Source organism: Anguilla rostrata, chromosome 1, assembly GCF_018555375.3.
Source record: "Anguilla rostrata isolate EN2019 chromosome 1, ASM1855537v3, whole genome shotgun sequence".
In the NCBI taxonomy this organism is placed as follows: domain Eukaryota; kingdom Metazoa; phylum Chordata; class Actinopteri; order Anguilliformes; family Anguillidae; genus Anguilla; species Anguilla rostrata.
The window spans coordinates 23,536,615-23,558,620 of NC_057933.1; the positions used below are offsets into that span (position 1 = coordinate 23,536,615).

General features: G+C 42.7%; 1 protein-coding gene and 1 long non-coding RNA gene across 6 annotated transcripts in view; both read left to right on the top strand.

Annotated features, from left to right (window-relative positions):
• The window catches only part of supt3h (SPT3 homolog, SAGA and STAGA complex component), an 82,746-nt gene that overhangs the window by 50,345 nt on the left and 10,395 nt on the right, over nucleotides 1–22,006 (top strand). For all 5 annotated transcript variants that reach the window (XM_064330739.1, XM_064330755.1, XM_064330720.1 and 2 more), the window contains 4 exons: nucleotides 12,315–12,401; nucleotides 13,375–13,468; nucleotides 17,177–17,310; nucleotides 21,776–21,851. In XM_064330739.1, coding sequence (XP_064186809.1) covers nucleotides 12,315–12,401; nucleotides 13,375–13,468; nucleotides 17,177–17,310; nucleotides 21,776–21,851 — 391 coding nt within the window. The remainder of the gene's footprint in view (nucleotides 1–12,314; nucleotides 12,402–13,374; nucleotides 13,469–17,176; nucleotides 17,311–21,775; nucleotides 21,852–22,006) is intronic.
• On the top strand, nucleotides 8–7,976 carry LOC135252555 (uncharacterized). The gene is made up of 2 exons (XR_010329424.1): nucleotides 8–3,084; nucleotides 3,436–7,976. It is a non-coding gene; the product is annotated as an uncharacterized LOC135252555 (long non-coding RNA).

Genomic DNA, 22,006 nt, shown 5'->3' on the forward strand with positions numbered 1-22,006 from the left:
TGACTGACACGGCTTCGTCCCCGCACCACCCACACACAAGTGCACGCACAAACACACGCATACTGTACACTCAGGTAAATACAGTGTGAGTGTAGACACACAATGCACGCAAGTATGTAAAGTATGTACAAGCGCGCACGCTCTCACGGACAACCCGTGAGCACACAGCACTGTCACTCTTGTGACTGTCACTCTCACAGAGCAGTGTAGGTGATGCGCGCAGCAGATCCGCCGAACAAAATTAGGCCCGTGGAATTTGTTTATTTTGGCCTGTAATTAAATCAGAACAGGGATACCGCAGCCTGCCTCGTCACTTAAAGGGCCGTTTTACTGTCCTGGATACTCCGTGACTTAGAGGCAAAAGGCGCTGGTAGTGGTGCTCTGGTGAGAAAGACTGTGTTAAATACAGAGTAATGTTAATGCCAGGCTTACTGCACCAAAATGCCTTGCCTTCAGGCATCTTTTACGAGACTCAGTCAGCAGATGAAAGACTACAGTCAGAAAAACGAGTGAGCAAAACCAAACCACAGTAAAATGAAAACAACAGACAGCTCTGTTATCGAGTTGAAGGGGGGTGGGGGGGGGGGCAGGAACTGCATTCCTCTGTATGCAGTCACTTCATTAAAGCCAATGTGAATATTGCTAATTCCACACAGGAACCAACGCCGCGCACCTGATGGAAAGTAGACGCAACATTTCGGTAAAAACGATCGCGTGAAGGGAAAAATGTTACCCCTCCCTCGCGCTGCGCGATAATCTCTGTCGTAAAGTTAGCCTGAAGGTATTTTTTTTTTCTCCTTTGAAAAGCATTAAAAAAAACCACAAACCTGAGAGATGTTCTCCCAGATGGTCTTGTGGGTGTGTGTTTCCCCGCTGCAGGGTTTTCTGGTATGCCGATTCACCGTAAAACGCTGAGGCGGATTAAGATCTTTTTTTTTAAAGTGCGTCTTTGTTCTTGGATGATGAGGGGGCGTGTCTTGTGCTTTACACGGTTGTAGCTTTTAATGACTCCGAATAGCTAGGTTAAGGAGCCGGAGCACTGCGGAGGCGATGTCTTGTCAGCGCGTGCGGCCAACAGGTGCTCGTCCAGGGGGGCACGCTTCGCTCGTTTGACCTCTGACCCTGGACTGCTGCAGACTCTGAGTAGGGGAAGCGGGAAGCCAGACTTTCTCTTCGGCTTGTTCACCTTTGACCTCTAGAGGCCTGGGTTCACATGTATAAGACCACTCATAGCGAATGTTCGCTCTCAAGTATAGGAAGATTCCTGTATATTTATGTAGGAAAGAACAGGATAATTGTGTAACTGCGCTACTGGAAGTAAGAATAACACACTTATCGTCAGTGACGCTGTAGGGCTGTCCAAGTGTCAGTTGAAGAGTTGTGACTCAGACACTTCGGCTGTTTCTGTGTCACACAGTGAAAAGATTAATTGATTTCCTAACCAGTCCAGGATGTCCAACAAAAACAGTTGCGTTTTCATTTCCAGTATTACTACATGATCTTCCTGACCTGTCTGTCCTTCAGGTTTAATATTAACAATCAAATGTGTAAGATCTAGCTGGCAGTACACCTTCCTGAAAAAAATGAATGGCTAGTTAGCAAACGTAACCTCCATTACCAGTTGCATTAGTTTACTGCTAGCTACCTACTATCTACTGTAACAAGCTAGTTAGCGAGTATATATTCTCCTGCAGGAAAGAAATAATTTTTATTTTGTAGTTGCTGTCATCATGATTCATAGTTATTCATGCTCATAGCATGATGTCTGACAGGTAGGTCAGGTGAATCAGGTAGGCTAGGTCATGCAGGGAAAGTTGTCTTCCTGTAACACCTGCTTCGGTTGTGCGTTGGCATTCATGTGTGAATTGTCGCTCTGTGTGAAAGTTTTGAGAAGCCAATAACTTCATTCTCAAACCCTCATTTTATGTCATTTAATGCATCTCTCAAAACTGTAAAGCGAATCTTAAAGGTACTCCTAAGAACTGGTCCGGTTCTTTGATAAGAGTTACTTTTAAGCAGCTTTATGGCATATTCTTGTGTGCAACTTTTGGCTAAGAATTGTTTTCAATTTTGAAAGCTTTCTGAATGTGTTTCTGGCGTAATTCTCAGAAGGTTTATTCCTACAAGTCTAGATGTCAGAGGCCACTTGGAGAGCTTAAATGGTCCAAGCACGAGAAAATGTGTTTGGGGATTTGACTTTTTCCTCTCTCCACATCAGTCCTCCTGTTTGATTTCATATTTCATATCCTGAGCCTTATTATTTAATAAAAATAATAGACGTTAACGGGAATAACTGCTGTCTGTCTGTATTCTTTCTCATGCTAAACTAGGCCCTGATTCTGAACTGCCTGGTTGCTTCACTGAGCATACCTGTGCATAACTGCACATCGGTGTGAGTGATCTCTCACCTGTCATCTTCTCACCCTCTGGCATTCAAGCACACAGAAATGACGTCACCATCATAAACGTGTTCACGGCCCTGAATTGAGCAATTTGGCTCAGTTTTGAAGTTGAATGGGTGGTCTTTTTCAGTGCTGCACTTCCTTATGCAGTGGAGAATTTGTTTCCTAAAGCTGGATCTCTAAGAATGAAACCCCCCCTCTCCCATCCGAAGGAGAATGTACCTGTCACATCCCCTTAACATCTTAATGTTAATCGTGACGGACGCACCCCTCAACATTGTAACGTTAGCCGTGACAGGAAGCTTCCCCGTGTGCTTTGTCAGCGGAGGCTGCTTCCGAAGAGATATGTTGTCGTATGGGTTTCAGTCAGGTGAGCAAAAAGCCAAGCCTAGACTATTCAGGAGCTCCTCACTGCCAAAATGCGAACACACACATAGACGGGCCTAAGTAATTTACTGTCTGCTCCCAGTCGTCCTCTCCACTCGTTGTGGGGTCCGAGGCTGTATATTACTGCTGGACCTTCGGAGAGAGCAATAAAGCCATAATACATTGCCTAAATATTGGGTTTCATAAAGTGCTCAGCAATGTTATGGAGAGGGATTTAGGTTCAGCCTTTTGATATTCTCTTTCCCCAGCCTTCTGCTCATGAGAATGACAACGCTGGTAAAACACGTAACTGTGTGTGAGTAAATCTTTTATTGACTCATTTATTTATTTATTGTTTTTTTTTGTATTTTGGAATTGCAAGTTTTTTTTCCTCTTGAGGTACTGCTGTGCCACCCACGCGCACAGACTACCGGCTGAGCTTTTCAATGTCCTGTTGAATGTGAGCTCAGTTCTGTGTTCCTATACGGCACTGATGTGCTGAAAGAACCACATGTGAGCCAGTGAAATCTGATCACTTTGCACTTTAGCGAAAGGGTCCTACTGCTTTTGGTCCCGCTCTCTGTCTGCCCTTTGATTGTTCGGATGGCTCCCTGTCTGCCCAGCGATTGGCTGAACGGCTCGTGCTCTGTGTTCTGCTCCTCTTCAGGGACCCTGGATTCGAGGTGTGACGCAGGGTGGGCTCGTGCTACTGATGCAGAGACCACAGCAGCAATGAACCCCCTGGTTACACAGTGAACTACCCAGATGGCCAACAAACATCTCTCTCTGTGTTTGGCATGTGTTATGCACATGCACACGCACAGTTTGCATGCATATATGGGGTATATGAAAGAAAGATTGCTTCCTTGCTGCCATTTATTAGGACACACAGTCCCCCTTATCCTATCCCCTAGCACAGGTGTAGCCTACGTCCACATTGTTAATGATGTCACTTCCTGTACCCTATCTGGGATAGAGGCTGTGTTAGTGGACAGTTTTGTCACCTGCAGTTGTGATGCAGAGAAGTGTGCTCAGTATTGAATGGTTATGAACAAAAGCTGGCATAGTTAATATGTTATTTAGTTATGGCTGTTTGGCTGTTTTATCAGCCTTAATACTGGGGGGATGTTTTAAATCAGTAAAGTTCCTTTAATGGCAGTATAATTTAGCACTTACCCTACACTACAGGCTACAGGAGCTGAATTCTGCCTGTAAAATTATGCCGTGAGGCAGTTGTGGTAACTGAAGCTCTGTCTCTGTTTACACTGTGCTTTTTACGTTACGGTCTTTTTCCCTGGCCTGTGTATTTTCTGGATTTCTCACCTGAAGCCTTTGCAAACAGCGACTGACAGCCGGCCAGACCTTGTACAGGTTATTTGAGTTAAAAACCTCAGTGGGTTATACTGCCCCCTGGTGTTCGCTCAGGTCACTGGCGCAGCATGGACACCGGTCTCTCTTAAATCCCTGCGGTGTGTGTGTGTATGTGAGTGTGAGAGAGACTCAGAGAGAGAAGGAGAGACCTCATCAGTGTCCTTACATACTGTGAATCCAGGGGTGTTTCTAAGACTGGCTGTACATTACTGCCTGAGAAATATGAATCCTATGAATGGAGCAGTATGTGAACATGTGCAGAGTAGAGAAAAGATTTTCTTTGATCATGATTTATGACATGGGTTTATTCTGGTAAATTGAAACATTGGCTTTGAAAGTTGTAATCCGCATGGTAGTTACAGTAAGGGTAATGGAGATAATGTGCATGATTTATGACAAAAAGTGGTGATGACTTTTATCAGAAATTTCTTCATTTGTCATTCATGTATTAGAGCTTTTATGCATAGCACAAGATAAAAAAATAAGAATACACTATATACGTACTATTGAAGTATTTGCATATTTATCTTTTCATATCTCAGAATATCTTTTTACATTCACAATTCACTGTACCTCTTTTGTGTCAGTCACGTTTTCTGCAAGCTTATCTAGTCGTAACTGGAGTGAGGTTTTAGTGAGCTTTGAGATTCCTTTCAAATGTTTGTCAGCTCATGTTCCATTCCCATATACAGTACTAAATGCACTGGAGGGCATTCATTTAAGTTCTGTAAAATTTGATATACTTTTACTTGAAAGGGACAGATTACTTTTGGTTAGCTCCCTGCCTGGCCTGTGATTGGTTAGATGTCTTTCATGTTAGAGATGTAGGAGACCGCTCCTCTCGCCAGCCCAAACCCCATGGGGAAAAAGATGTCTCGCGAGTCAGACATACTGAGAAACTCAGCCGTTCCCCAAACACCAGGTGCTGAAATTGACTGGGTTTGTTTTTGCGCCAGTAGTTATTCTGTGGAACTTTTCTGTCCACAGTTTTTATAGAGCTCTGGATGACCATTTCCCACCTAGTGTCATTTCTTTCATCCATCTCCTTAAACTGCTTTTTATCTGCTTTTCAGCAGGTGAAACAGAAGGTCTGCATTGCTGTGCATTCCAGCAGGTGAAGCAGCATGTATGCACTGCTGTGCATTTCAGTACGTGAAGCAGCATGTATTCACTACTGTCCATTTCAGAAGGTGAAAGAGCAGGTCTTCACTGCTGGGCATTTCAGCTGGAAAAACTAAGCATGTCGGCATTATTGAGCATCTTTAGGCCACCATTTTGCTAATTGTCATTTTGAATTTAATCCATTAGTTACTGTCTTTGCAACTGTGTATAACAATGGGGAGATATCCAAATCTAGTTACTGTATTTGCCAACTAGGTCTGTCAATCTTCAAGCTTCCAGTCCTCACAGTGTTATAAAAAGCTGTTTCATTTTAAATACTTATTCTGTCATCATTTTAGAATGTGGGGGAGAGTTTAAATCACCTTGAATGTAATCTGTTAGATAATGGAGTTAAATTGACTCACATGTGCAGTAATCCTGTTGTGGAGTGAAGTTTAAATGCCTGTGCTTTAATGCTGTTAGATGATGGAGTGATGTTTAAATACCTGTGTTTAATCCTGTTAGATAGTGGAGTGAAGTTTAAATGCCTGTGTTTAATCCTGTTAGATTGTGGAGTGGAGTTTGTAATGAATGTGTTTAATCCTGTTAGATTGTGAAGTTTGAATGACTGTGTTTAATCCTTCTACATTGTGGAGTGAAGTCTAAATGGCGGTTTAATCCTGTTACAGTAGCTACACTTTCTGTTGACCGAATGTTGTGGTTTGTGATGAAATCCTGGTGATTCAAACAGCAGGTGTTTGAGGAGCAGGTTTTCTGCAGTGAATACCGAAGCCGGTATGCGGTCTGTCGCATTTCAAGGGTACGGACGCATAGTTGTGGTGTGTGGGCTATTAGTCCGCCGGTATCTGAGCGAGCGATACTGAACAAATGGGAAGCACTTGTTTTATTTACCCATCAAATTGGCTCTCAGGGACTTTACATTTCAGTAAAGCCCTGATAGCAGCGTTCTTTATTAAGACCTCCCACACAAACACAGGGATGTGTTTCCACATCCCTGACACAGCCTCGGCTCATGTTGATAACCACATGCTTTCTGCGATACCAGCCTTCCCTTGTTATTCCGGACTTTTCTGGGGTTTTACTGGAATCCGAAGGCTGTCTGTTATCTGTTCAAATAGCCTGCGCACAAGCACTGTCATATTTGCCTCTGTTGTTCATGACGCGTTGAGGTGCCACCATCGATGGGAAGCGAATTCTCATTTACGCATTTCTTGCAGTTCATTTGTTTATTAAGTGAAAAAGACATCGGCTGATATTGACTATTTGTCCTTAACTATGACTACAAATTAAGTGCTATTTAGAAAATTATTTTGTCATCACACAACTCGTCAAGTTCACCTAGCGCTAAAATAGGCTTGCTGAACTGAGTTCGTAAAACGTTTACTTGTTTGTCAAAGTTAAGTGTTGACTTAATACAGGCTACAGAGTATCTGCATTGTCTTGTATGTGTAATGAGCTCAGATTGGCAATGAAGTATAAAATTATGTCTTGGTTCAGGTTAGGCATAATTAGGCTACAGTTGGACATTGTTAGGCTGTGGGTGTGGCCTGGTTATGCTGCGGTTAGGCACGGTCGGGCTGTGGTCTGGCTTTGGTTTGGTCACAGCTCTAAGGGCATATCTCAGCATAGCTATCAGTGGCTATCATTATGTGGGCGTTCTTACACATTATGTGTATTCGTTCTTTTCCGAATCTCTTGGATGGCAGTGGACTGTTGGTCCATTTGACAGGACCTTCTGTTCCTCTTGCTACATTTTTGGAGTGGTGATGAGATGAGTAGATCTCGTGGTGGTTAAATTGATTTAAGAATCCTTTTTTTTTTACTTACTCTCTCAAAGTACGACGATGTTTGTGATCTCAGGAGCGTTTAAAACGTGGAAACTGGTCTCAGAGAAACAGAGTAATCGATCTTCTCATGGAAGCTGTCGCAGGAATGGTCCACTATACCTGCTGTCTAATCGAATCACGCGCTTCACGTCGAGACGTTGCGCGGTAGCCGTGAAAAGAGGAAATGGCTTTGGGCGGCGTGTTTGTTTTTGCTCGCCGCCAGGCCGTGAGTGACACGAAGCAGCCTTGCCGGAGCCCGCGCGGGCTGGGAGGAGAGGACCTGCGCGTTGGGGCCGCGAGGCTGGTATAGACCCCCCCGCTCGCGGGCGACGGCTGCTACGTGCTCCGAGGAAGGGGGTCGTTCCGGGGTCGCCGGTTAGCAGGAGAGACGGGTGACCTCAGTCGCTGGTTTTGCCGTGGGACTGCGCTGGAACAGTTGGTCGTTCAGTCGCTCAACTCACACCTGTCAGCTCGGAATAATGCATTAAACCTGGTCTTATGGGTTTTTTTTTTCTTCCACATAACTTGCACAGCATGTTGAAAACTTCCACTTTCACTGGAATTTGTGTCCTGTTCAAACCAAGTGCATTGGGAATGGACTGTGTAAAGCCCACCTGGACTGGAGCTTTAGGATACTGTACATTGATCACATTGTGTAACCTGCACATCTGTCACCATGATGTAGAATTTAATCGAATTCAAGCAATGGGATGAGTTTTGGGTTTTGTGTAATGTGAAAAAGATGTTGAGTATGGTACGTTCATGTACTTTCCAGGCAATTCATGCTTTGTGAGTTATAAGTATTACATTTGTTAAATTGAAAACAGGTATACCTGTCTTCATCCTGTTTCTGATTAATAAAGCTCATATCCTTTTTGTTTGTAATCTTTTCTGACTAAACCCTGAGTGTTTTTGATATTAAAGCTTCAGTACAGCATTTAAATTACAATTACATCTTGCAGGAAATGTATAAAATATGTATTAAATTGCTGGTAGGTATATGTGTGCTTCAGCAGGCCAAAGGCAGAGCGGTTTTTTCAGACAGTTTTGGGCCTCTCTGTTAGGGTGAGTCTGTATTTAGAATCCAATCCCACCCCATGTTTCTGTTAATGCAGTAATGGCCTTCAGTTGCCTAGAGCGGTCATCCATAGATGGTAACCATAACTTTCCGGTACTGCCTGTCAGTAAATGGAAAGTGTTTCGGCAAGCAGAGAAACATACTGAAATAAAACTGTGGTTTAGGACAGAGTACAGCTACCACAGTGATGGCCAAGAGCGGGAGCTAATACCGTCCAGCATGAACAGTGACCAGTCTGAACCATTCCAAAATGTGTGTGTGGTGTCTGTGTGTATCTGTGTATGCATGCTTCACTCTCAACAGATACATTTACATTGTACCAGAAGACTGGTAATTGGTAAATATTTTGATTGCTCTGGCATTGCCAATGTCATAACAGTCCTTTGTCTGGAAGCGAGCGGTCCGCAGACCTGGTTATCTGAGTCTGCCAACTCACCCAGCAATGACCCATCTTTATCCTGTGGTGACCTCAGCCAACATGAGGGATGGCCTGTACGGTGTAGTTCATACTCACACACGTTGGTGCATAAGAAAGTAATATAAAGGTTATTTCAGTACTTTGGTGGAGCTACTCAGTTAATCTGTCAGTCTGACAGTCAGTCAGTCAGAGAGGGTCACTCTTTTCATGGGCTGCTACACCCATTCACATTCACAGTGTGGCTTCTCAAAGTGCGTTTAAACTTTGTATGCAGTTTTTTTTAAAACGCAGAATAAAGCTTAAATGCAGGAAGAAATATCCTGCATACTATAAATACAGATATTCTGAGGTTTTTTAAAAATATTACAATGGGCAATGACCCAGACTTGAACCACAACAAAATAATTGCTCCTGTTTCTTTGAGCCAATCGTATTTTGGTGCCTGGCTTGTGTGATATTTATTGATCATAATATTTACACAGCTGTTGGTAGCATTATGAGATTTAAAGAGCAAGCACTTTATGTGAATGAAATGTTGAAAATGATATGTCACGCTCTCGATGCTAGCTTGCTCAACATGAGTAAATTAAAACTGAATTCACTCCTAGAGTATTTAATGTCATTAGCCTGTATGACAAACATTTGTTTTTATCAGAATGACAGAACATTATCTGTAGCTTATTTCATCCCACTAATCCTGCTATTTCATCCTGCTTTTGTTACAAGTGTCAGAAAAATTATGAATGACATACATTATTGTGCTATTATTGTGGGTAGAAATATCATGGTGGTAAAATTAGTTAATTTCATTAGAATGCAAATGAATTAGTGTGAAACTTTTTTAAATGTGCTTGTTCCAACAAAGCAAGTGGCATGACCACTGGTGTCATATGTTCATGTGTTTGTCCATATGTACTTGCTTAACACAGAAGGCTACATGACTAGGCCTTTCTGAATGTCAACAGAACCCATTAAATGCAACCATAATGTATAACAATACAGTTGATCCTTTCTGTAGCACCCCCTTTTTAACCCCTTCGTGCAAGCCCCCTAGTGGCCAGGACACCAGCATCCCGAAATTGCTCAACTCTGACATTCAATGCTTCTGCAAGCAGACTATGAGTGGAAACAACAAACTGTGTTCTAGTTTTATTAGTAGACAAAACAGGACAACTTGCTTCATTCTGATTTGATTGATAGCTCTTTTATCTGGCAGTGGACAGTATGAGCTTTTCAGTGGTGTGACATGTCTCATTGGAAGTTTATAAGGACGATCGTGTGACAGAATGAATGGTTGCTTCAGCACAGTGTTGCGCAGTCAACCATGACATTACGCAATAATATACAAGATGAGACACAATTGTTGTTTTCCTTTGGTTTTTGTAACATTTTATTAATTTGTCCAACTCATCACCATAGCTAAAGCAGATTCTCGCTATGCTCAATTGGATTTGGGGAGTGGGTCAGAAGAGAAGGCTAGCTGTTAGTATAGGGGCAGTGTTAGCGTACAGACATTCTATCGATGTTTCTCTGAGTTTGTATGTTTTTGGGACTAAATACAACTATGGCTTTTGTTTGCTGGACCCTGTGATAAGGATACTGGCTTAACTGTGATTTGTGTCATCTGTGAATTTACAAAAGGCATAGAAGGTGTTTTGCTCCACATGTTACAAAATAAGGAACCGTTGTCGCTAAACATTGGATTGCCATTTAAAATAATTGTATAATAGTTATAGAGATAGAACTGTCAGTTTTAATACTTTCAAGCGGTCCATTGTGTGACCAGATTGATTGAAATAAACCCACTCCAGCCTGAATTAGGGGTTAAGTACAACAGTAGTGTACAGTAAAGATGCGGTTATTTAGTCTTAATGTACAGTCGTGTGGTTCTGTCACTATGTGAAATGCTGCTGGCCACAGGGCTTAAACCAAAGTTGTCTGGCACAAGGAATAGTGGAATTTTTTTTCTGTTACATTTTTACTTAAAAAAAAAAAATTCTTTTATCATCATGAGGTCCTATTACCCAATCTGCAGGTGCTGTTTTGAAAAAGCAACACCATGTTTTTATTATCTGTAAAACATTTAGCGATAAAATATTTAGCATTTGTGTTTGGTGAATTTTCTTTTTCTCTCTTTATAGCTCTGTCTGTCTCAGCCACACTGATGTTCTCTCCTGCCCAATTTGTCCTTGACTGAATGAAAATAAAATGTTGCTGTAGTTATGTTTAGATGGCTTGTGAATAGTTGTAAATTTTGCTTGTGCAATAATGGAAGTGGAAGTCATATGCAGTGTATGAGATTAGACACGTGATTAGACATTTGAGGCATTTTCTATAAAGTAAATTGTAACTCTTTGGAAGAAAACAGTAGGTCTTCATACATACAAGAGATTTCTGAGGAGGTTTAAACAGACAATCAGTAAATGTAGCTGTTTTGGTATGAGAAGCATCATTTAATAATGCAAAAACCTTATGCTTTATGTATTTGCTGTCTGTTATGACTGCGGAATGTAGGAGTAGTAGTGTTTTGTAATGTACTGTGTACTACAGTCATTCATGATTGTGAAAGTGCACTTCATTCACTGGAATAGCTTGTATTTATTTATTTGTTTACTTATTTTAGCTGATCTGGAGCAGTTTTTTTAGCTTTATATAGTTGAGCTCAAAAAAACAAAATTTTGGTTGTGCTCTGGAGCACTAGATCGATGCGCACACAGATTTTTGTAGAGAAGTTTCTCTATATTCCAAGGCGTGCGGTTTATTCTCAGATTTGCATGTGGGCGGCTATCATTTTGTGGAGATGACGACAGTGACAAACGAGGTGTTTTGACTTTCAGGCAGTAAAATGAAATTACGGCATTTAACTGAAAGTACATTCTTCATTTTCTTTCTTCTGCCCTCACTGGAGGTTGCAGATTGCTTCCATGTGATTGTAACCTCCCCCTTTCTGAGTTATGTAGCTTAATGCAAGAAAGATGAACACATTTCATTTCAGTGTGATGGGGGATTCCAGAGTTAAGTCAGAAAACTCTAAAGATGTTTTAATAGCCATGTTCCGAGATGCGATAACAGAGGTCCTGCATGTATTGGCGCTGATAAACATTTTCAACTCTTCGCAGGATTTTTGTCTCGCCCGTGAACTCTTTATCTCAAAGACAGCGGAAAGAATTACTCCCACACTCCTTTGGTCTTTATAATGTGGTAGTGTCGCCAAAGCCACATTATCAAGGAGCTTTAATGATATTGCGGCATGAGCTCAGCGAGCAATAATTGTCTCCGGTCCAAATATGATTTATGGACTGAAACTCACAGTGAACAGTAGCCAAAATGAAAACAAATTCCAAATGATTTTTTTTCCCCCCTACATATATTAAAGACAGCTACGGCCCTTTGGGTTAATGGGTCCAGCACATGTGTTATTAGCAGGAGGGTTGAGATTCGTATTGAAGAATGAGTCGTTCTGAATGGTTTAGAGAGCCAGAGGTGCTGAGTATCATATGCACATCTTTGCTCTAAGAATCTGTTCAGCGCAACTGCTACAACAGGGTTCATTAAAGTGTTTATTTAAACATTTACTTGTATGTGTAATAACTTTTTTGAGGATAGATGAGGACATGCTGAGTTTGGCCTAAGAAATTGCCTGTATATTGTTAGTATGCAGTGTTTGGGAGGAAGTGCATTAATTTAATTAACAATATTTTTAATTGACTGTATTTCTCCTTTATTTGTAGCTCCATCAGGCTGCTGAGGTGTCACTTTTAAGAGGAGCTCGGGTTATATCAGCTGAAGACCTCTTGTTTCTAATGAGAAAAGACAAGGTAACCGTGGCAACATGTCATGATAGCATGAATACTTGTGCGCATGCATGTGAGTGCTTAATGGGTTAAAGGTTGTATTTGAACAGTTAGGCATACAGATGCATATTGGATATCACCTCTGGGCTGTGTGTTTGGCAGTGTTTCAAATTCAAATGTGAAAAACATGCCGAAGTGACTCCCGTGTGCAAAAAAAAAAAAAACATAGCCAAAGTTGTCGAGCGAGTGGTACAACTGCGATGGGTAAGGCCTAACTCAATACAGGTGATGTGCGAGTGTACCGACATGAAACAAAATGAAAGAGGCAAATCAAACACCACACCCCAAGACGGGAAATGAAATGAACTCAGACTTTCTATAAGCAACTGTTTTAATGTCACAATTAGCCCAGTCTTCAGGCCAATACCAATAGCAAGGCCCTGGCCCTGATTTGCTTCCCTCTATTTTGGTAGGTAGGGATATAGTTTGTTTATTTGCGCTGGGCAAACATTGCGTAAATCAAAGCAAACACAAACATGTCAACGTCCAAGACATTTCAAAACTGTTTCTCCAAAACTAAAGTTTGGACAGTAATTGGAATAAAGCATCTGCCAACTTTCAGAGTCTCATAAGTCATTTTGTATCCCATCAAGGTCCGGTATGTACAAATAGATGTTCATCAAATTAATTCCCTTAGTGTAGCAATCCCTCAAAGTACCTAAACCTGAAAGTTTTAGGTAATTAGGTTTCGGTGTCTCAAAATACTAATACAACCAAAACTTTCATGGGATAGCATGTGCATGAATTCGTTTTTCAATAAAGCATTGTATAAACTTTTGCTTCTATACTTTCTACGGTAAAGAAGTGAGGGGTTGGGGGCTATGACAGTTCTCAGTAACTCTTTATAAGTCACACGGGGTCCGTCTCTCAGTCTATCACCATCTCATCTTTCATGCTGTTTCTCCTGCACTCTCTCTCGCTCTCTTTTCTCCTCAAGAAAAAAGTACGCAGGTTGCTGAAGTACATGCAGTTCAGAGACTACAAGTCCAAGATACTCAAAAGTATTGAAGATGAAGATCCACTTGATTCAGGTACCCTTTTGCCATAACAATTACGATCAAATGACCATAGACGTATATTGTGGTGTGCACAATGCAAAAATGTCAGGCCTGTCTTAGAGACATTCATTCATCACAATATCCGAAGACATGCACCTCAAACTTGATGAGTACACGTATTGTAACCTGTCGCGCCTTAACACAGTTACTGTATAACAGTAATAATGTGCTTAGTGACATAATAAATAAAAGACTATTCTTATTTTGCTGCATCAGTGTTTTTGTGGCCTGTTTTTCCTAACAGTCTGATTAATTATACAGCATAATTATACGTATCTGAAATGCAGAAGTGTCGGGGCCATCTTTTGCCAGCGGTTTTAGCTGGGTTTGAAGTAAAGTTTCCTTGGCTGGAAATTTCAATTTATCCTCTTATGGTCCTCGGACAAAATTATATCTATTTCGGTCGCAGTGAAAGTTTTATTTGCCTCTTGATTGCGCCATTTTTCCCCACAGGCAGAACCAACTGAGAGCCTTTTATTTTCCCTAATTTGGCGAGTTATGGGCATTTTAGGGCTGTTGTTTGAAACTTGAAGACAAATTCCTTTGCCCAAACCAGTATGACAATTTAGGACCTATCAGATTTTATACTGGTTTGTACAAAGGAATCTCAGTCATATACCTGACAACATTTCTAAAGAAGTAAGGAACCGATTTTGGAAATGTTTATGAAAGAGGCATCTGTTAATGTGAGATTGTGTCTCTTATTACTTGAGTAGCTGAACCTTTGTGGAGGTAAATTACCCAGTAGAGTTGAATAGAGTCCTGTTTTTCTTTTTAAAATACGGGCCTGATATGGATTAAGATATGTAGCCCTATATGTACTGTAGAACTGAGCTGTATGTGTTTTACTGAGCCTGTATATACCATAGGAATGAGCCGCTTTTGCCATTGGCATAAGCCTGCATATGCTATAGGAATATGTATTGCTATAGTGTTGGCTGCGGTATTTTAAAAAGCAAGCTGCTTAAGAAAATAAATGCCTTCCAACGGATTAAAAACAAAATTTCACCCAAATCAAAAAAAGGAAATAAAGCGTAATGGTGACGATCCCCAAAGTGACCCGGCGGTTCAAAAATAGTGAAAAGGGACGCTCTCCAAAAATAATCGCTCATGTGCTTTTATTTCATTTTTCTTTAGTCTTCAGAATGTTTTGAAAGGGCAGAGGAGTGGGGCTGTGGTGTTTAGAAAGAACAGTCTGGCAGTCTGTCGCAGAGGAGTCGTCCTGTCTGCGAATAACTGTTTTTCCCCCTATTATATATGAAACTTTTCTGCTTGGCTTCACTCAGCTTTGGGAACAGAGACTAAATAGAATACGTTTGAGTTTTTTTTTTTTTTTCCGACGCTGTGCTGAAACTGAGAACAAAGTCCAGGAGGAGGAGGCACCTTCAAACCCGGCAGAGCTGCTGGTCCTCTTCTTACATCCTTTTCAAACTGAGAGTACTGCTACCTTCCAGTCAGTAGCCTGTTGAGACTCAGAGACCTGCTCCCTCACAAGGTTTAAAGTCTGTTCAGACTCTGAGACCTGCTCCCTCACAAGGTTTAAAGTCTGTTCAGACTGAAAGCCCTGCTCCCTCACAAGGTTTAAAGTCTGTTCAGACTCAAAGTCCTGCTCCCTTACAAGGTTTAAAGTCTGTTCAGACTCAAAGTCCTGCTCCCTCACAAGGTTTAAAGTCTGTTCAGACTCCAAGTCCTGCTCCCTTACAAGGTTTAAAGTCTGTTCAGACTCAGAGTCCTGCTCTTTCACATTCTTATACATCGTTTAACAGTTATATATAAAAAACCAAAAAGCACAATGAGATCAAGCCTATTTTAGTCAGTGATGATTTTAAATCAGTTTTTTAAAATCCTAAATGCAAGAAAGTTCTTATACTGCCCACTACTGGAGGATTTAGTATTGGTCATTTGGACATGGCATGTAACATTTGATCAATCAGTGGGCACAACAGTTTAGGTGGCTGCCAATCAGAAGTGAACTTGAAATCAAATGTCCATACAGAACGGCATGTGCCCCGGTTCTTGGTTGTAGTACACAGTGCACATTAAAAGGAAATTTGATGATGTTATTGTTTTCCCATTTTGCGTTTTTAAATAGTAGTACTAGTATGCATCTTTATTTTGTGGCTTTAATAACACTGAACGTGACAAAAAAGTGATATCGCAGGGACTTTAAAAACTGCTGCAGGTTGCGTCTTCTAGTTCCCACAAAGAATAGCTGCCCATAGGGAATGAGAGCAACTGGTATCCCGCTGTTTTATAAGGAATAAACACATTCTGTGCCCCTTTAGACCCTGAAAAGCAAACAGAGTGAATACTGGGTCTCACATTCGGCCAAAGAGTGATTCGGTTCCAGATTTGAGGTTTATGAGTGTTTTCAAAGCCAAAAATCCTTGAACTGTTTGGGATATTTTCTGTAACTCCAGGCAGAATGACAGAGGGGGAAAAAAAAGAAGTTTTTTTTTTGTTCTTTATTGAGCTGATATTCCATGTGCCGTGTAGAATGGAAGTTTAGTTTTTGGTACGGTTGTTTATTTAGTCAGACTTAAAAGCACTGCCTCATCACTGGAGGTTAGCGCTGTTTATGATTGCTCCAGCTCTCTCATCTGTCTAAACATCCCTCTACAACAGACGGCAAAATTGGGCGGCATTAAAGTAAAAAACACAGAAGTAATTACATGTATCGGTGTATCAACATGCGTGTATCATGCAGAAAACGTCATGTGAAATGTAGTGTGTTCAAAGTTGCTTTTTTAGGATTTTGATATAATTGCCATGTTGACATAGACTGTCCATAATCACAGCTATTCTCCGGGCTCAATATCCACAGCTCTGTGAAAGCTGAGAGCTGGGGAAGGTTGTTATTAAGCTGTCATAAATCCTGGCTCCTTGATTAAACTATTTTTGTTTTTACGCATATTGCTGAAAAACACATGTAATTTGCTGCCAGACATCTCTGCTCAGAAACACACTTCACTGACAGCGTATCGTTTCATGAAGATAACCATTTCTCCGCTGCCACCGTCTCTGGAGTTAATTCCCAGCAGTATCAATCATAGAAGATTAAGGGGTTGCAGTAAACCAAGACTCTACAGAAGGATTTTTTCATTTGAGCTCTGAATAAATATTTGATACTGTATTTTGATACAGATTTTGTCCTATAAATTGAAAGGCACTCAAAGCCCATTAAGTTCAATACAGTTAAATACAGTATTTAAAATATATTTCCGTATTCTTTTGTTAAAATGGGGTTGTGTAATCGTGTAATTAAAATTTGCTACATGCATTGAAGACTGATGTGGCAGGGAGGGAGAGATGGGCATTTCAGGCGTGGCTTCATCTTTTGTTCAGCTTGACCTACACGATTCCATATCAAAGTTGGAAAACTCCTCTCTCCTTCTTGGAGACATACAGGTGGCAGTGTAGTACAGTGATTTGGGTGCTATGCTTGTGACTCAAAGGTTGCCGGTTCAGTTCCCAGCAGGGGCACTGTCATCCACTGTACCGTTGAGCGAGGTACTTATCTTGAATTGCCTGTATCCTAAATATCTACCTGTGCAAATGGATTGAATGTAAAAAAAAATTAATCTCTTTAGTCACTCTGGATAAGAGCACCTAGCTAAAATGTAAATGTAAAATTTAAACAGAAGCAACATCCCCCTCTGTCCTCTCTGTTTTCCTTCATAGATAAGTACAGTTCCAATATAAACAAGCGGCAGAGGCTTGCTCAGGACTTCCTGGCCTCCATTGACCAGACAGGAGAATTTCTGGCTTTGCTGGACGAAGAAGAAATTGATGAGGTCAGACAAGAGAGACTGGAGGTAAGGGCTACTACCACCAAATCACATGACTGAGTGGTTGGAAAATTGACCTCCCCCCTCTCCTGCCACTATAAGGGGAAAACAAACTACTAAAAAAATCAGGTTTTATACTGGTGTTTGAAACTTATGTTCTTATTTAGCCATAGGACAAACCATGTGCCTGGGACTAAGCTTGAAAAATTGCATTCATATAAATATTTAAAGAAACCGTGTGCTTTACTAGTCTGTGACATCCATATCACTGTAGAATTATTTGTGAAATGACTTTCAAAGGACATATCGCAATAACGTCACTATGGTATTAACTATAAAGAGTACTTCCATCAATTGACTGAATTCCATCTCATTTAAGAGGATCAGTATAAAGCTGCTTTAACCCTTTAAGGTATCAGATCACAAATATGTGATTATAAAGTTCTTAACTGAACGTTCTGATGCTGATGTAACAATCACTACTGGTAATTGAATGCAATGGACTTCTGGAACACTGACTTAAATGTTGAAAGAACACTCCGGAAAGCCTGCTCTTCAAAGGGTTAAACCAAAAAGAAGAAGAAAGGCTCCATTTTCAGAATCTGATTGAAATATGCTTTTTTTTTTTTGTAGCTGCCCAGTAATGTTCCACAGTGTCAAGGCTAAGATATGGAAATAAGCTCTCCGGCTTATATCAAACCCATGTCTTAAACTTTTCCTGTCTTTGTAAAGCACCAAGCATAAACAGCGAGCTGCCCTTCTTTAGTTGTGTAAATATTTACTAGACGATATAAAACATTTGGAGGTCATTTAGAATGCCTTGCTGTGGACGGTCACCTTATCACACTCCTCCCAATATGGTAGCAAAGAACCTTCCCATTAGAAAAGAAACTCACGGGCGTATATCATGCGTTTTAATGGAGAGAGAATCATGGTTTTGAGAAAGATTTCCGGAAGAAAGTTGCTTCATGTTTGAAATTGAACCCCAGCAAAGGTGCTTGGTACCTTGATAAGCCTAGTGTGTGTTCTGTTTTTTCGGACCTGTCTTAGAGCATTACAGTGGCATGTTTAGACCTGAGTCAAGGTTCCTCCTCCTCGTTTGTGTTCATTAGCTGCAGTGCTCTACAGAGGCCTGCTTAGCGTGTAGCGCCTTCAAGTGTCTTCCCTTGCGTTCTTGAGTGTTGTGGCACACCGGGGTGCCTGACAGCCTGTCTGTGTGTTTTCACAAAGGAGGTCTTCCTCAAAAACCCTGTAGCTTTCACGCCTGTTATTAACACGGCCTCTGTCAGATCCCAGCAGAGAGCACATGACCGCCCACGGTTAATCACCTGACGTGGCCGATAATGTAAAGGACAAGGTGGGGGGGGTGGGGTGGGGGGATGGGAGGTGACAGCGCGGCTCCCGCGCCGGTTTTTTGTGAGAATTTGCAGAATTTGATTCCTCCAGAGTCCTGGAATAGCATCCGTTCCTCACTGGCTGTCATCGCGGCCTTGGCGGAAAAAAGCAAAGCCGATCCCACACAAGATGACAGGGAGCCACTTAAACATTCCCATCTGAGCGCGGGGAGCGGGGAGCGGGGAAATAACAGGCTGTCAGGAGATCTTACGGAAACCCGCGCGTGATGGATGGCTTGCCCCGGGACAGAGGAGCCCGCGCCGCTGACAAAGGAGAGCCTCATCCGTCTGATCCACCGTCGCTAGCGCCTTAGCGCCGACGGCTCAGAAGAGCAGCCCCTCCGCTAAAGCCGTGGAAGCCAACCCGAATTACAGCCCGAGCCGCTAACGCCACGCCAATGCCCTCCGCCGCTAACGCTACAGAAATACCCTGAATTACATCCCTCTGGCCGAAATGCAGTAGAAACAACACTCCCTACTGCTAACACAACAGAAACACAGTGAATTACATCCCTTACGAAATAATGCTGTAGAAACACTCCCTACCGCTAACGCAACAGAAACACCGTGAATTACATCCCAGTTGTTAATGTTAACACTATAGAAACATCAAGGATCACGTTCCCCCCACTGTTAAGGCGAACACTACAGTCAGATGTAGCTACAGAATTTATAAGTTTTCCTTTATTGTTTTATATGGCCAAGAAATAAAAAAAATTTAAAATGTTTTTCCCAGTATAATCTGTCCAATCTGGGCCCTGTCCTGAATTTCAGGTTTACTCTGTCCTTAGCAGGTGGGTCAAAGTTTCCCCCGAATACAGCATTCCTCCCTGAAAGCTCGCAGCCAAACGTTTCTGTCAGCAGAGCCCGGGTCGTAACGTTCCTCCTGTTTTTCGCCGGCGGCGGGGACAGAGTTACTCTTGTTTGGCGGCTCCGGGCGTCAGTCACTCATGACCCAATCTGGAGCCGGACCCAGACAGCGAGACTGCAGCGGCTCCCCCGCCGGGCTCCGGCTACGCCTCCGCTCCGCTCCGCTCGGCGCTTAGCTCTTAGCGCCGCTAATAGAAATCGCAGTCTCTGCGCTGCTGCGCGGAGCTCGCTTTCAGGGCCATTAAAATGTATTTTCGGCGACTGCCAGCTCCCTGAATGGCGTCGCTGGGGCGGGTCGTACTACCCGGCCTCACGCTGGGCCCTGTTTTTTTCCCCGTGGGGCCCCTAAACCCAGCCAGACCTCCGGGTCTGCGGGGAGCGCTCTCCGTCTCCTTCCCCCGTGCCTGGAAACGCGGGCTCAGGCCGGGGGGGGAGGGCGTTTCCGCACGGCTCCGGGCTGTTAAACGGCCCCCCTTGTGCGACTCGCGGCTTCTGGGAAGCGGAGGCGCGGCCCTGCGCCGTGCCGCCGGTACGACAACCCGCGAAATGTGCCTCGCAGGCCCGCGGCGCTCGCGATTTTCCAAAACAGCGCCGGGCCCAAGTGCATAGTAGGAAACATTTCATTTCAGCTGCTGAGTAAGGACTTGACGCCGTAGGTCGTAAATTCCAGCAGACCGTTTTTAAATGGCGTTGTTTTTTTGTTTTTTTTTTAGTCATTATAGTAATGGAATGCGAGTCCTGAATCTGCAGGGGTATCTTACTGGCGCCTTAACTCTGGATTTGGACGTTCATGTAGCCAGTGGCTAACAGCATCGTGTGGTGGCATGATGAACATCCACAAATGGTATTTCACCCACCAGTATTGTGGAATGGTTAGATTATCACAGCTTAGGCTAGAGTATGACTTAAGTCATTGTGTGCCAAAATATGTAGTTGTCTGAGATAATATTCAAATTTTTAAAAAAATTAACAAAAAAACAGAACGGTGAGGGCGAGCGCCATGTGGTCGCGGTTATAAACGTGACTGGGGATGCCTGTCAGCATGAGCCTGACTGCAAGAATGCGAGAGTCTGCAAAATGCATTCCCCTGTGCTGATTGGAGCACGTCGTTGCGCGAGACCCATCATTTATCCCGGCCTGCTGGAAACCCCAGGTACTTACACCTGATGGAGGAGTCCAATTCGTCATGTTAAGGAGTCACCGGTACACGGCAGGCCCCGGGGTGCTTCGAGTACAATGCACGCTTGTTATCTGATGAACCCGGCGCGTTTACCGTAAGCGCGTCAAGGCGTACACAAAGAGCCCCTTTGAGGTGTGAAATGAATGGTTGGGGGGAGCTTTGATATGGGTGCCGGTGCCGGTGCTTGCTCAGCTCGTGCGTGATTAATGCCAGCGTGGGCCTGCGTGAGCAGTCTGGCCGGCTGCTGCTGCTGCTTTAAAAGCTGCCAGGTGCTCCAGCCCTGTCTGGCAGGGCCTTTAAGCGAAGGTTACGTGCCAACACCTGCAGATAAATCAATGCAAGTCGAATTCCTAGCGTAGCCTGCTTTACGAAATATGGAAGATGGGGGTGGGGGGTGGGGGGGGGACATTTTGCTGACCTAGAGGATTCTTGGGCTCTGAAGACTCTGGTGCTGGCACTGTCACGGCAAGCTTAAAAAGTACCATTGTATGTATTATAAAAACGTGAAATTTTGTCTAGCTAGTGTGAAGAGGGGAAATGCTAGCTTGCTAATTCTCATGTGTATGTATTTTTGCTGAATTTTTAAATTCATTTTAATTATGAATTAAATGGATATCTTTTATATTAACTTTGTCACAACAGCTATGAAGAATCCTAGCTTGTTTAGTCTACATAGATTTTTGACTCATTTAAATACTGCAAACAGAAATAGTATTGAAGACGTTATTGTTATGAGTTCTTCTTTCTAGCATAATTTCTGCCTTTTTTGGCTGGACCGCAACAGTGGGGCCAGCCCTACAAATGAAAATGTCTGTGACTGAGTGATGGAGTTGCACCATTGGTCAGCCGAGTTATGAAGTTACACCATTGGTCTGCCGGATCACGTTTGTTAGGTCCAGCCACTAGGTTTTAACCTGGTCTTGTTCTCTTGTTCATGTCGGAAAGTAGTAATACAACTAGTGTTAAAAATACAGGTCTGTATCTATGTTATTGTTGCTTATTGTACAGTAGTAATGGTCTCACTCTCTTGTAACTTATGTTTTGGCAGAGGTTGGAGAGGCAGACCAGAGTAATGGACTCTGCTCAGTACAGTGAATTCTGCGAGAGTCGACAGCTCAGCTTCTGTGAGTCTCTTGCGGAATGAAAACTACACGCACATGTACACATAAAAGCACACAGGCACTGGAGGTAGACTCCTCCCTGTGTAATGGGATGCACCTGCTCAGGGGATATAAAACCAACTGGGGGAAACACGCTCTCGTAAGACGTGGTGACCTGT